Below are 14,365 nucleotides of genomic sequence, written 5' to 3' on the forward strand. Positions count from 1 at the left end.
ACCATTCTGTTTTTTAAAATCTAATGTAATGAGTTTAAACAATTAAAATTTTTTCTATAGTCTAAGTACCAAAAATTTCAAAATTTATTTTAAGTATTGTAAAGGTAAGAAAGCATACTTTCATTTTTAAAATTTGTTATATTCCTTTGTCTTAACATTTTAAATCTAGTTTTAATTTATAGCCATCTGCCTCAAGGAAAAATACTGCTCCAACAGTCAAAATGTTTTTTAAAAATGTTTAAAATTCAGTAGGATATCAGTGTGACTTGTATAGCTTTAAATAGATATAACAGGATTTGTTAAGTATAAAACTGTATTTAGAAATCACAAACATTCTGTCTTAAGCTGGATATATATTGCTATTAGTGATATAATTTCAAGACTGTTTTTTTGTATAATGAATTAATTTTTTGGAATTATAAAATTTTATGGACTGGTCTATGTCTGAAAAAATGAATATTGAAAAATAAGAATAAATCTTATTTTTAAATAGATATCAATAACATTAAGGAAATATGGAAATTATGAATTCTAAAATAGGTGTCTAATTTCTCTTCTTCAGTCAAAAACTATAATGTTAAAAAACATTTATAAATATGCCAAAACTTTCTTATCTCTGCATTGCTTATAGAGGCCTCTGGTTGAGGAGAAGATTGATAAGTGGTCAGGAAATTGACATAAATTTAGAAGTTGTCATTTGTATGAAAAAGAAATCCAATCAGTAGGTTGAAGAACTTGGACTTCTATGTAAAAGATTTTATATTTGATTCCTTCCTCAGAATGCTTGTGGTGTGCATAGAAAGATTATACAAGAGATGATATATGTGACTAATGCATATTAGAAGCACAAAGAACAAATTTTGCTTATTTTTCTTTGTAGCATGCAATATTTTTTTTTCTTTCTTTATATAGCAAACTCTTACCTTTTGCTTGTTCAGTTCAGATATCCCTTCTTGTTAGTTAATTTTTGTTTTTAATTATAAATTATTTGTAATTATAATAGCATGTATGTGCATAGCTTACGGTTACTGAGTAAAATACATACTCAGAATAATAGTGCAGAAATTGTTAAGTGAACTGCTTGATAAGTTTTCCTAAACTGAATACACTGATATAGGCACCACACTGATCAAAAGAGTTTTACCACACTTCGGAATCTTTCCTCATTTCTCTCCCATTTGCTGTGTCCTCCTTCCTCTTCAGAGATGACTCCTAGCTTTTCACACCTTATGTTAGTTTCACCTGTTTCAAAACTTCCTATCCATGAAGTTTTATACTGTATAACTGGATTCTTTCACTAACAAGATTTTCAGGTTTTTACCGTATTATTGCATATAGCAATAGTTTACTCATTTTTGTTGTTTTGTATAATTGTTTCATTGTATAACTGTTATAACTTATTTATCTGTATTATTGTTGATGGAAATTTGGCTTCCAATTTTGAAGTATTATAAATAGTATAGCTATGAAAATTCTAATATACATCTTTAGGTACAAGTACGTGTGCATTTCTGTTCAGTACATAATTCACTAGGGATGGAATTGCTGGTCACAAGGCTTACATATGTTCATCTCTAGTAGGTAATACCAAGCAGCTTTTCAAAATGGTGTGTGAGTTTTCATTTCCACCATTGTTTCATGAGAGCTCTAGTTCTTCCACATGCTCTCTAAACACGTGGTATTTTATGTCTTTCATTTTAAAACTTTTTCCTGCAATATTCAACATCCTTTTATGATTAAAAACTCTCCACAAATTGAGTATAGAAGGAATTGTCTTCAGCATAATGAAGTCCATATATAACAAATCTATAATTAACATCATACTCAACAGTGAAAGATTGAAAACTTTCCTAAGGTTGGTCTTTCTTTGCTAAGATCAGGACAAGGGTGCAGATTCTCGCTATCCTGTTCAACACAGTACTGGAAGTCCTAGCCTGAATAATTAAGCAAGAAAAAGAAGGTCTTCTGAATCAGAAAAGAAGAAGTAATATGGTCACTGCACATATGATTTTATATATAGGAAACCCTAAAGACTCCAGGAAAAAACTTCTGCAACTAAGAAACAACTTCAGTAATCTTGCAGAATACAAAATCAACATGCAGAAAGCAATTGTATTTCTATACACTAACAACGAACTATCAGAAAAAGAAAGAAATAATCCTGTACACAAGAGCATCAAAAAAAATGTAATGCTTAGAAATAAATTTAACCAAGGAAATTAAAGATCTATATACCAAAAAACTGTAAAACACTGAGGAAAGAAATTGAAAAATAAATGGAATAAATAAATGGAAAGATAGCTCATGTCTGTCATATGTTGAAAGAGTTAATGTCTTTCATGCATTGAAAGAGAAAATGTCTATATTATCTTAAGCCTTCTGTGGATTCAATGCATCCCTATCAAAATATCTTTATAATTTTTCACAGATATAAAAAAATGCATTTTAAAGTTAGTATGTAACCACAAAAGACCCAAAGAGTCAAAGCAATCCTGCGAATGGACAAAGCTGAAGGTATCACACTTCCTAATTTTAATCTATACTACAAAACTATAGTAATCAAAAAGTATGGTACTGGCAGAAAAATAGACACATAGACCAATGGAACAGAAGAGAGACTAGAAATTAACTCACACATATACCATCAACTAATATTTGACAGTTGAGCTGAAAACAATTGGGAAAGAATGATATCTTTGGTAAACTGTATGGGGAAAAGTGGATAACAATATACAGAGGAATGTAAATGGCCACCTATTTTATATTGCTTACAAAAAATTAAGGGGCTTCCCAGGTGGCACTAGTGGTAAAGAAACTGCCTGCCAATGCAAGAGACATAAGAGAAGAGGGTTTGATCCCTGAGTTGGGAAGATCCCTGGGTTAGGAAGATCCTTTGGAGGAGAGCATGGCAACTCACTGAAGTTTTCTTGCCTGGAGAATCCCAAGGACAAAGAAGCTTGGTGGGCTACAGTCTATAGGGTCGCAAAGAGTGGGACAATGGATTAAACACTTACATGTAAGACCTGAAACTGTAAAACTACTACTTCAAGAAAACAGAGAAAAAAGCTCTTTGACATTGATCTTGGGAATGATTATTGGATATGACACCAAAAACCCATGAAACAAAAGTGAAAATAAGCTTCCACACAGCAAAAGAAATAGCAAAATGAACAGGTTACCTGTAGAAGACGTTAGCAAGCCATCTATCTGATAAGAAGTTAATATCCACACAACTCAAAAGCAAAACACACACATAACACAAAAGCCAAACCAAAACAACAATAAATGTACAGAGGACTAGAATAGACATTTTTTCCAAAGAAAGCATGTAGATGACACCCAGTACAGTAAAAGATGTTTAACTTCACCAATCAGCAGGGAAATGCAAGTCATGATCACAATGAGATATCCCTTTACAGCTGTTAGATTGACTTGTTACCAAAAAAGACAAGAGAGGACAAATATGGGCGAGGATGTGGAGAAAAGGGATCTTTTGTGCACTATTGTAAGTTGCTGTTGTAAACTGGGAATGTAAACGTGTACTGCCACTATGGAAACACTTTGAAGGTCTCCCAAAAAGTTAAAAATAGAACTACCATATGATGCAGCTGTTCCAATTATGGGTATATATCAGAAGGAATTGAAATCATTACCTTGAAGAGAGATTGCTCTCTGATGTTCTTTGCAGCTTTATTCACAGTAGCCAAGATATGGAGACAACCCTAAGTGTTCACCAAGAAATGAATGGACAAAAAAAAATGTGGCATATATATAGAATAGAATATTATTCAACCATAAAAAATGGAAATTCAGCCTTTTCCCACAATAGGAATGGACCTTGAGGTTATTATGCTAAGTGAAATAAGTCAGAAAAGAAAAGACAAATACTGTTATGTTCTCACTTATGTATGGGGGAAGAAAAGCCAAACTCAAGAAAGTAACAGAGAATACGGTGTTGGTTGCCAGGAACTTAGGGATAAGGGAAATGGGAAAATGTTGGTCAAAGTGTACAAACTTCTAGATATAAGATGAATGTGTTCTGGGGATCTGATGTACAGTGCAGTGAGCATAATTAACATTCCTGTGTTATATCCTTGAAAGTTGTTAAGAGAGCAGATCTTGAATATTATCACCACACACACGCACACACACACTCAAACATGAAAGTAATATGAAGTGAGGGGAAGAAAGTGTTAACTAGCCTCATTGTGGTAATGGTTTTACAATATGTATGTGTATCAAATCATCACAGTGTGCACTTTAAGTCTGTATATGTTACATGTCAGAAATAATGCAGTAGACAAAAAAGGGAAGGAGAGAGAAAGTGATTTCCCCTAGGTCACAATGTTTTAAAAGGCAAAAGATTATGTTTATGTTAGTTACCAGATGAAGTGGTTCTAGCAAGTCTTAGGTCTTTTTGTTTAGCTGTCAAATGGATGGAGCATTTTAAATTGAGTATACCAAATTGTTGACACAATAGTGGTTGTATAGCATCTCAACTATGCCATTTTACCAGTGGTTAGGCTAAAATTGGAACAGTTTGGAATAATGATTTTTACACTCCTAAAGGAATAAAGTACATGTATTGAGAGAAATTTAAGTTGACAGTAAAAATATTGACAGTTAACCCATGCCCTGATACAGGAGCAGATGGAAATGTCTTGCATGAGTTCCAATTCATTAAGCAAATGTGACACTTTATTTTCTAGCCATTTTTGTTCAGGGAATTAGAGTAATGAAATGGTAATATAAATGAAGTCATTTCTCACTGTGCTGAAAGTATAGAAAACAAAATGCTAAAATGGATTTTTAATGTTTGGTAGTATAGTTTTCTTATATCTAAGAATTTTTATTTTAAAATTTAGTTGTTACCACATTATTAGCTTTGTAGTATGCTTTGTAGCTTTCTTAACATTTATTAATTGTAAGCTTATTTTATATTTTAATGTAACATGAATTTACAATTTAGAAGAATTGTTGCTTTTGAAAACACACGGGCATGTTTTTTAGGCTTTTTCAGTTAAAGAGTTGTTAGTAAGTGATCCCTGAGCATATTTGTAAGATATATCTTGCATTGTTTTAAATTGTCATTTTTCAAAGTAGAAGTTATGTTTAAATTATTGGAATATAAAAGATGTTAATTAATGCATAGTGAATGTTTCAAACCATTTTAGATCTTAAAATTCATTATACATCTGTTTATACTTAATTCCAGTAGCACATTTTTTTCAATGTTAACATTTGATGTGGCTTCAGTATTACCATTTAACTTTAGTAAATTAACTAAGTAGCTTCAGATTCATAGTATTTTGCACCTTAGATATGAATGCCTTAATCTGTTTCATTATAGTTTGCCAATTAATGTTATATTGAAATACAGATGCTAAATTTTGTGGTTGATACAGTTTATTTCAAAGTGATCATGATATCTCTAATAATGCAACAGATTATACTGACAAACTTGGATTATGCATTTATTAAGAAATGTGATTTGCAGTCTAAGAAAATAAGATTACCATTCCCATAAGCAACTTCAAAACAGACATGAGAGTAATAGCACAACAAAAATGTTGAACAATGTGACTCCCATCTCATTTAACTTCTTCACAAAATAGTTGAATTTTGATTATCATCAGGCTCTATAATCTGATATACTGGCTAAGAGAAACTTCAGTTTTTGACTTGTTACCTCACATGTTAAATATATACTAGTGTAATATTACCATAGTAGGAGGTTTATTGTCTTTTTCTCTGCCATAGTATGCTTTTGGAGGACACAAGCAATTCAATATGTAGAAAGCAAATAGATTTATAATCACAGCTCACTTCAGATGGTCTCTTCTAAGAACTTAACATAAATACCCTGGGCTCGCCTTCTGCTCTAGGTACCCTGCACCTCCGGTGACTCATTGTTTTTATTGCTATTATGTGCCGGTTATGCTGTAGTATATGTATTGTTTTTTAGAATAAAGAGCTGCATATACTAGTTGATATTAAAGGGGGTAATTTTTTCAAACTGTGTATCAGTAGTCAAGTTTCCTCCAAATCTGGAGAACTATAAACAGGTGACTGACCATTCCTAGAGTAGATTCCTGGTGTCCTTTTCATTTCCTTTTAATGCTTTGTTCACTTGTTTTTATCCCTTTTCAAATGAAAGCCATTATCAATACACACTTGTTTAAAAGATAGTGTCATTTGTTTTTCTCTTTTTTTTATATTGTAAGATACATTTGAAATATGCTTGTGTAATTTGTACATTTTACAGTACAATTTACTAACAGGCTACCTTCACTGAGTTTTAAAGAACTGCTTAATATCACAACTTATAGAGAAGTGACTATTGTGTATAAGGAATCAGATATCATTTTGGGTATCTTTAACACCTTTTATTTGATCTGTATATAAGTGGTCAATCATATTTCTTTTTGAATGACAGTGAAAATTTAAGTAATATATGATCTTTTTCCTCTTTTAAGTTTATCTTTTCTTGTGTTATAGATGCTTGTGACCACACCAGAAAAATGGGATGTAGTAACAAGAAAGAGTGTTGGAGACGTAGCTCTTTCCCAAATTGTAAAGCTCCTTATTCTTGATGAAGTCCATTTACTGCATGAAGATAGAGGACCAGTATTAGAAAGCATAGTGGCACGAACTTTACGGCAGGTAAGAGGAAGTTATATGTATGCTTATTTTGAGGGGTAAGTTTTTAAATTTTAATCTAGCATTCAAAGAAATATTAATATGCGTTGTGTATGGGGAAAAAGATAATTTTAGTGTGGATAAACCTATAGGTATTTCATTTTTATGTTAAAAGTACCTGATTGTTCTTCCTTCCAAGTCTTATTGAAGTCTCTTTAAATTAACCAAAATACATACAGGAAAACTTCTAAACCTATGTTTTGGATCTATTATTGACAAAGCAATATTACACTTGATTTTAGCGAAAAGACCGAGGAGCAGTTGACTGAACAATATTAACATAATGGTAGAACATAGGAAAATGTTAGTGATTCATCTACTTTTCTCCATGCCTAAGCTCTCCCCACTGAAAAGGGAGTGAGAATCCTCTGACTGCCAAGGTTCAGCTTGTGAATTAATCAGCAGTCACATCCACTCATCCCTGTTAACTCGGTTGGTAAAGAATCCGCCTGCAATGCAGGAGACCCCAGTTGGATTCCTGGGTCAGAAAGATCCCCGGAGAAAGAGTAGGCTAGCCACTCCAGTATTCTTGGACTTCCCTGGTGGCTCAGCTGATAAAGAATCCACCTGCAATGTGGGAAACTTGGGTTCCATCCCTGGGTTGGTAAGATCCCCTGAAGAAGGGAAAGGCTACCCACTCCAGTATTCTGGCCTGGAGAATTCCATGGACTGTATAGTCCATGAGGTCTCAAAGAGTCGAACACGACTGAATGACTTTCACTTTCACATCCACTCAGTGACCTCTTCCAGCACAAGATCTAGTCACTTGCCATGTTCTTTTTTATTCTAAATATTTACCCTGGGAAAAAAAGCACTTCCTTGCCAGTATCACCTAAGTCTCTGCATGTAGTCCCTATCTCTCCGCTGACTTCTAGTCCTATCCAAACACAGTTGGTATTTCTACTTTGATATTCCAAAAACATCTCTTGCTAAACAAGTCAGAAACTCTGTTGTTTCTCCCATATATTTATATAGGGCATCACAATTCACTCAGTTCTCAAGCCCAAATTGAGTGTGTGGGAGTCACCTTAACACCTTGCCTTAACACTCTGCCTCACCCCAGTAACTAGTTAGACATCAGTTCTTTTACATTTCCTATCATGAATAGCTGTCATCTAGATCTAGTTATGGGAATTTAAATTTAAGAAGGGAATACAGAACTTACGAAGTTTATGTTGCATTTTCAAATATTTTAAAATAATGTATTTTAATCTGGTAAATATACCATAAAATTCTAGATGAATTAATCATTTAACTATATCAGACAAAACTCAGTGTATTAAAGAGAGCATTTTGAAAATAACCTTGCTGTTGGATACACTCTATGCAAAGTATAAAACTCCAAAGGCTATAAAAGGAAACATGTGACTCATTTGAATATGCATTAAAAACTTTTGACCAGTAAAGATCCAAAAAGATAAAATGTAAGAATAATAGAAATTATTTGTCGCACATAAAATAAGCTTAGATGTCCTTTGTAATTAAAAGGTTATGGTAAACTAATAAATATTTGTTGTTCAGCCACTAAGTCCTGTCCTACTCTTTGCAAACCCGTGGACTGTAGCACGTCAGGCTCCTCTGTCCTTCACTATCTCCCAGTTTGCTCAAATTCATGTCCACTGAGTCAGTAATGCTGTCTAACCATCCAATGCTATCTGTCTTATCCATGCCCCACTTTTCTTTTGCTTTCAGTCTTTCCCAGCATCAGTCTTTTCTAATGACTCAACTCTTCGCATCAGGTGGCCAAAGTATTGGAGCTTCAGCATCAGTTCTTCCAATGATTATTCAGGACTGATTTCCTTTAGGATTGACTGGTTTGATCTCCTTGCTGTCCAAGGGACTCTCCAGAGTCTTCTCCAGCACCACAATTCGAAAGCATTAATTCTTCAGCATTCAGCCTTTATGGTCCAACTCTTACTTCCATACATGACTACTAGAAAAACCATAGCTTTGACTGTATGGATCTTTGCTGGCAAAGTGATGTCTATACTTTTTAATATGCTGTCTAGATTTCTCATAGCTTTCCTTCCAAGGAGTAAGCATCTTTTAATTGCATGGCTGCAGTCACCATCTGCAGTGATTTTGGAGCCCAAGAAAATAGAGTCTGTCACTGTTTCGGTTGTTTCCCCATCTTTATGCCATGAAGTGAGGAGACCAGATGCCATGGCCTTAGTTTTTTGAATGCTGAGTTTCAAGCCAGCCTTTTCACCAAGACTCTTTCATCAGGAGTCTCATTAGTTCCTCTTCATCTTCTGCCATTAAAGTGACAGGACCATCTGCATATCTGAGGTTGTTGATAGTAAGAAATATAAGTTTTTTGAAAATTTGGAAAAAGCACTTTACAGTAGAAATAAAAATACTGAAAATCATAGAAAAGAAGCTTAAAAAGAATCCAAATTAACTTGAGACATTCCTCTTCCATTAGATTGGCAAAAGTGAAAAAGAATGTAATTTGAAAACTCTCACTAAACTATGCTTTTCCTTCTAGAGGTCTAACCTATGGAAATAATAGCACAGAAGCATAGATATAGTAACACCAGTATTCACTGATGCTTTCTTGTTAATGCAAAATATGTAGGAAACAACCCAAATATTCAACAAAAGAAAATATGATTGAATAAATCCTATTACAGTCATCAAATAAAATGCTACTTTGCAGTCTTTTAAGAAGAATGAGGCAGAGCTATAAGAACCAGACCTAAAAGATATCCAGGTTATATTCTTCATTGAGAAGGCAAGCTGGGTCCTATATATATAGCACAATCCCAGGAAAAAAAAAACAAGGAATATATTTATATTCTCATTCACTCATTTACTGAACATTTGTTAAGTACCTGCTGTGTGCCAGCTTCGTGGTTCTAGGTGTTGTGGATGTAGTTAACAAATTTCTTGCCTCCATTTAGATTTTTAAGCTGGGTAGAGTAGGGTGCATAGATGTGAAAGCATATGCAATAAGTGTAAAAGTGGTTTTATAGTAGAGATGGAATTAGAGGACTTTTTAGGACATGTTCACTTTTTACCATATAAAAATAAGTGCATACATACAGACATGTAGACATAGAATACAAAGAGTTGAAGTATTCAAGTAGACACACACACAGAAGTCTGAGATTTTAGCTAATACTCAACTTAGAACAGTGTCAAGAATACACGTGGTTGTGAAAAGTCTGCAGCTGCCGCCACTGTTCTCTTCTTTTGCTCTGGCAGTTAGTTTACTTGTGAAGTCTTGAAAAGAATCATTCCGGGCATCATTTATGCAAAAGAGAGCTATTTTGATCATGAGATTTTTAAATAAAAACTTTAACAGCTTTATTGAGGTATGATTGACATACAAAGCAATGCATATGATTAGCATATGGGGTAAAGTGAGTTTGTGGTTAACAGAAGGTCCTACTTCCATGGTGATACTTCCTGATCATGAGATGTTTTGATTTGGTACCTGGATATGTACATAGCTTAGTGATGTTTTTCAGGGAGCCCAGGCCACATGACTCCATACATTCCTGGTTTGTTTGCATTGAGCTATCTGGAGAGACCATGTCCATCAGCTAAAAGCATTACAAAGATAAGGCTTTCCTGCAACTATAGAGCATTAGAGGTTAAGTAAATACCATTAGTATAATTGCCAAGAGGACTATCAGTAGCATGTTTTCAAGGGAGTTTGACCAGGGCATCTTTCTTTCTTGAGCATTCCCAATTGAGGGAGAAAATAGATTGCAGGAGTGCTGCTGTATACACCTGTACACAGACACACACACATTTGTATCATATATACTTTGAGGCATTCATTAAAATTCGTAAATATTTTGTAATATATGAATTTTTAATAGTATAATTTTCTATATGTAGTTTATAAACTATATGATGTAAAATATATAAAATTGTATATTATGTTTCAGTTATATGTAGTGCAATTATAAATATACCATGTTAATAGAAGATACAGGAACATATAATATGTTGTATGTAAAATGGATATATAATATGTAAATATCCTTGGTAATTCAGCTGATAAAGAAACCTGCAATGCAGGAGACCCTGGTTCTATTCCTGGGTGGGGAAGATCCCCTGGAGAAGGGATAGTCTACCCATTCCAGTATTCTTGGGCTTCCCTGGTGGCTCAGATGGTAAAAGAATCCACCTGCAAGCAGGAGATCTGGGTTCAGTCCCTGGGTTGGGAAGATCCCCTAGAGGAGGGCATGGCAACCCACTCCAGTATTCTTGCTGGAGAATCCCATGGACAGAGGAGCCTGGCGGGCTACAGTCCATGGGGTTACAAAGAGTCAGACATGACTGAGCAACTCAACATAGCACAGCAATATTTAAATATATAGTATATTAATTCATCCTGCACATTAGCATCTTCATAATATAGCCAAATTCCAATTGTATAGTTTATCAGTACTATGCTCACAAATCTCTGCTGACTTGCTGTTTGTTTATCTTAAGAAAAATGTTTAAATACTTTAGCTGGTCTTAAAAGTCTATTAAAACCCTGATCTATTTGTTTAATTTTAACTTTTCCATTCTATTCCTCAGCTACTTAGGTTCCAACCACCCAGAAATAGTTTTTTTCCTTCTCAAGTTTTTTTTTCCAATGCCTCTTTTTTTTTCCATCTCTTTCAGAGATGAAACTAATCTTACTTAAGTCAGAATGTATCTTTATTTTATGAGATTAAGGGTTGTAAATGCAAAATTGTATGTTATCACTCCACAGATCTATCTGTTGAAAACCTACTGTTCTTTAGAATCTGCCCAGTATCACTTCTTCTATGAAGTGTTTCCTAGTTCACTGCTCAGCATGAATTCCACCTTTTCTGTGTTCCCTCTATATTCCCTTTCTTTGCACATTTTTAGCACTTACCAGTCTTCCTTATAACTTCACAACTTGTTATAGTTAATTCTGTCTTTATTTGTGCCCCTCACTAGATTTTAATCTCCTTGACAGAATGATCTATATGATTCTCCTCGTATATCCAGTGTATTAGTGCAGTGCAGTGCTCATAAATATTTTTATAAAAAGCGAAGTTCCTACTTTTGTTTGTTCTTGTGATTAGCAGACATTCCCAGTAGATGGCAGTGCTTCACATGGCACTTTGTAACTAACATAGACACCATAGGGAGCTTTTCTAATGGGATGTAGATTCTGTTCAGGTTCTAAAATTACATGATGGTATTAGGCACTAAATTCACAACATCCTTGGCATGAGAGAGATTTGGAAAAGAGAAAAGTAGAATTAAACCCAAATCTGTTGTATTTAACATTGAACTAACATTAGTTGTTTTAACTAAATTTACTTTCAGTGAGTAGGGAGACTTTGTCCAAACTTAGATTTTATGTGAGGGAAAATGCTATAAAAATTTACTGCCTATTTTTTGGGCTAATGATAAAGAAGAAACTGCAAAATGTTAACTTTTTTTAGTTTTCAACTATTAATATTTTCAGATTACTCTATAGTGTGTAGAGTTTCAAGATGTGGTTTAAGACATAAAGTTTCAAATTATCCATATTTAAAGGAAAATATTTCTCATACAGATTTATGAGTATAATAGATTATTTTTAGATTAAAAAGGTAACAGTTTTAAAGTGGGGGTTTAGCAGAAAAATATCTCTAATGTTTGCAAGGTGTCATGTATTTAACTTCAAAAGACATTAAAAATATACTCAATAACTTATGTGTTAAATGATTTTAATACTAAAAATTACTTTCATATCCTTTCAAATCACCACCAATAGTAAATAGAACTATGGCATAATTAAAATTATTCTAGGGGCTTCCCTGGTGGTCCCATGGATAGGACTCCATGCTCCCAATGCAGGGGCCCCATGTTCAATCCCTGGTCAGGGAGCTAGATCCTACATGCCACAACTAAAAATTCCCATATGCTGCAACTAAAAGATCCTGCATAGCGCAATGAAGAACAAGATCACATGTGCCGCAAGTGAGATGTAGTACAGCCAAATAAGTAAATGTATTTCAAAACAGCATTCTAGTTACGTAAAGGAGTCTCATTATAATATGTAAAGGAGACTTCTTAAATAACAGGTAGGGTCATCTGTTCCCCTTACGTAGGGTTCCTTGGCTTGGGTTGGGTTTGCTTGGGAAGCTATGTGTGTATCTCATAGTGTTTTATTTAATCCTCAAATAAGCCCAGATATATAACCCATTACAACGAGTAACAAGATTCATTTTTGTCCTACTTACAGAATGAGTTTGGAAGGGACAGGGCCACATTTTCTCTTAGTTCCTGTAAGTGATATTTGTGTCAGGGAGTATGGGACCTTGGATTTTCCCAGCCGATGTATGCACTGTGTTGAAATATCCAAGGTGAAATCCAATGTTGGGAGCTGTTCACTTAGGTATAGTAACTTGAAGATACTAATATGAGGCAAGCAACTTTTGACTAAGAAGGTCATAAAAAACTGAAAAAAAATAATTAAAATATTTGCTCAAATAAGTATATCCCATGAATCCCCTTATTTTATTTATGATAGCAAGAACATTAAACATTCCTAGATTTAAAAAAAAAATAGTACTGTATAGTTTTTTGTTACAGATTGAGAATTTTTTTTATGCATTATTTCATAAAGGAATTTGTTTGAAGTTAATTAGCTTACCAAATTCATTCCAAGTCATGTGTACTTAAATCACATCAGAGATTTTCAAACTTTTTCCCAGGTAAGAAGCCGTTTTTAATTCCAGAAAAATAAATGACCCAATCAAAAAATGGGCCAAAGAACTAAATAGACATTTCTCCAAAGAAGACATACAGATGGCTAACAAACACATGAAAAGATGCTCAACATCACTCATTATCAGAGAAATGCAAATCAAAACCACTATGAGGTACCATTTCACGCCAGTCAGAATGGCTGAGATCCAAAAGTCTACAAGTAGTAAATGCTGGAGAGGATGTGGAGAAAAGGGAACCCTCTTACACTGTTGGTGGGAATGCAAACTAATACAGCCACTATGGAGAACAGTGTGGAGATTCCTTAAAAAACTGGAAATAGAACTGCCTTATGATCCAGCAATCCCACTGCTGGGCATACACACTAAAGAAACCAGAATTGAAAGAGACACGTGTGCCCCAATGTTCATCGCAGCACTGTTTATAATAGCCAGGACATGGAAGCAACCTAGATGTCCATCAGCAGATGAATGGATAAGAAAGCTGTGGTACATATACACAATGGAGTATTACTCAGCCATTAAAAAGAATACATTTGAATTAGTTCTAATGAGGTGAATGAAACTGGAGCCTATTATACAGAGTGAAGTAAGCCAGAAAGAAAAACACCAATACAGTATACTAACGCATATATATGGAATTTAGAAAGATGGTAATGATAACCCTGTATACGAGACAGCAAAAGAGACACTGATGTATAGAACAGTCTTTTGGACTCTGTGGAAGAGGGAGAGGGTGAGATGATTTGGGAGAATGGCATTGAAATATGTATAATATCATATATGAAACGAGTCGCCAGTCCAGGTCCGATGCATGATACTGGATGCTTGGGGCTGGTGCACTGGGATGACCCAGAGGGATGGTATGGGGAGGGAGGAGGGAGGAGGGTTCAGGATGGGGAACACATGTATGCCTGTGGCAGATTCATTTTGATATATGGCAGAACCAATACAATATTATAAAGTTTAAAATA

At 34.3% G+C, this 14,365-nt stretch overlaps 1 protein-coding gene across 2 annotated transcripts in view; it reads left to right on the top strand.

Moving 5' to 3' along the window:
- Positions 1-14,365, top strand: part of ASCC3 (activating signal cointegrator 1 complex subunit 3) — a 338,200-nt gene that overhangs the window by 125,985 nt on the left and 197,850 nt on the right. For both annotated transcript variants that reach the window (XM_086316372.1, XM_086316373.1), the window contains exon 11: positions 6,499-6,663. In XM_086316372.1, coding sequence (XP_086172498.1) covers positions 6,499-6,663 — 165 coding nt within the window. The remainder of the gene's footprint in view (positions 1-6,498; positions 6,664-14,365) is intronic.

The sequence above is a fragment of the Bos grunniens genome, chromosome 9, assembly GCF_055505025.1.
Source record: "Bos grunniens cultivar Pamir isolate PY7600 chromosome 9, Bosgru_T2T1.0, whole genome shotgun sequence".
Taxonomy (NCBI): Eukaryota; Metazoa; Chordata; class Mammalia; order Artiodactyla; family Bovidae; genus Bos; species Bos grunniens.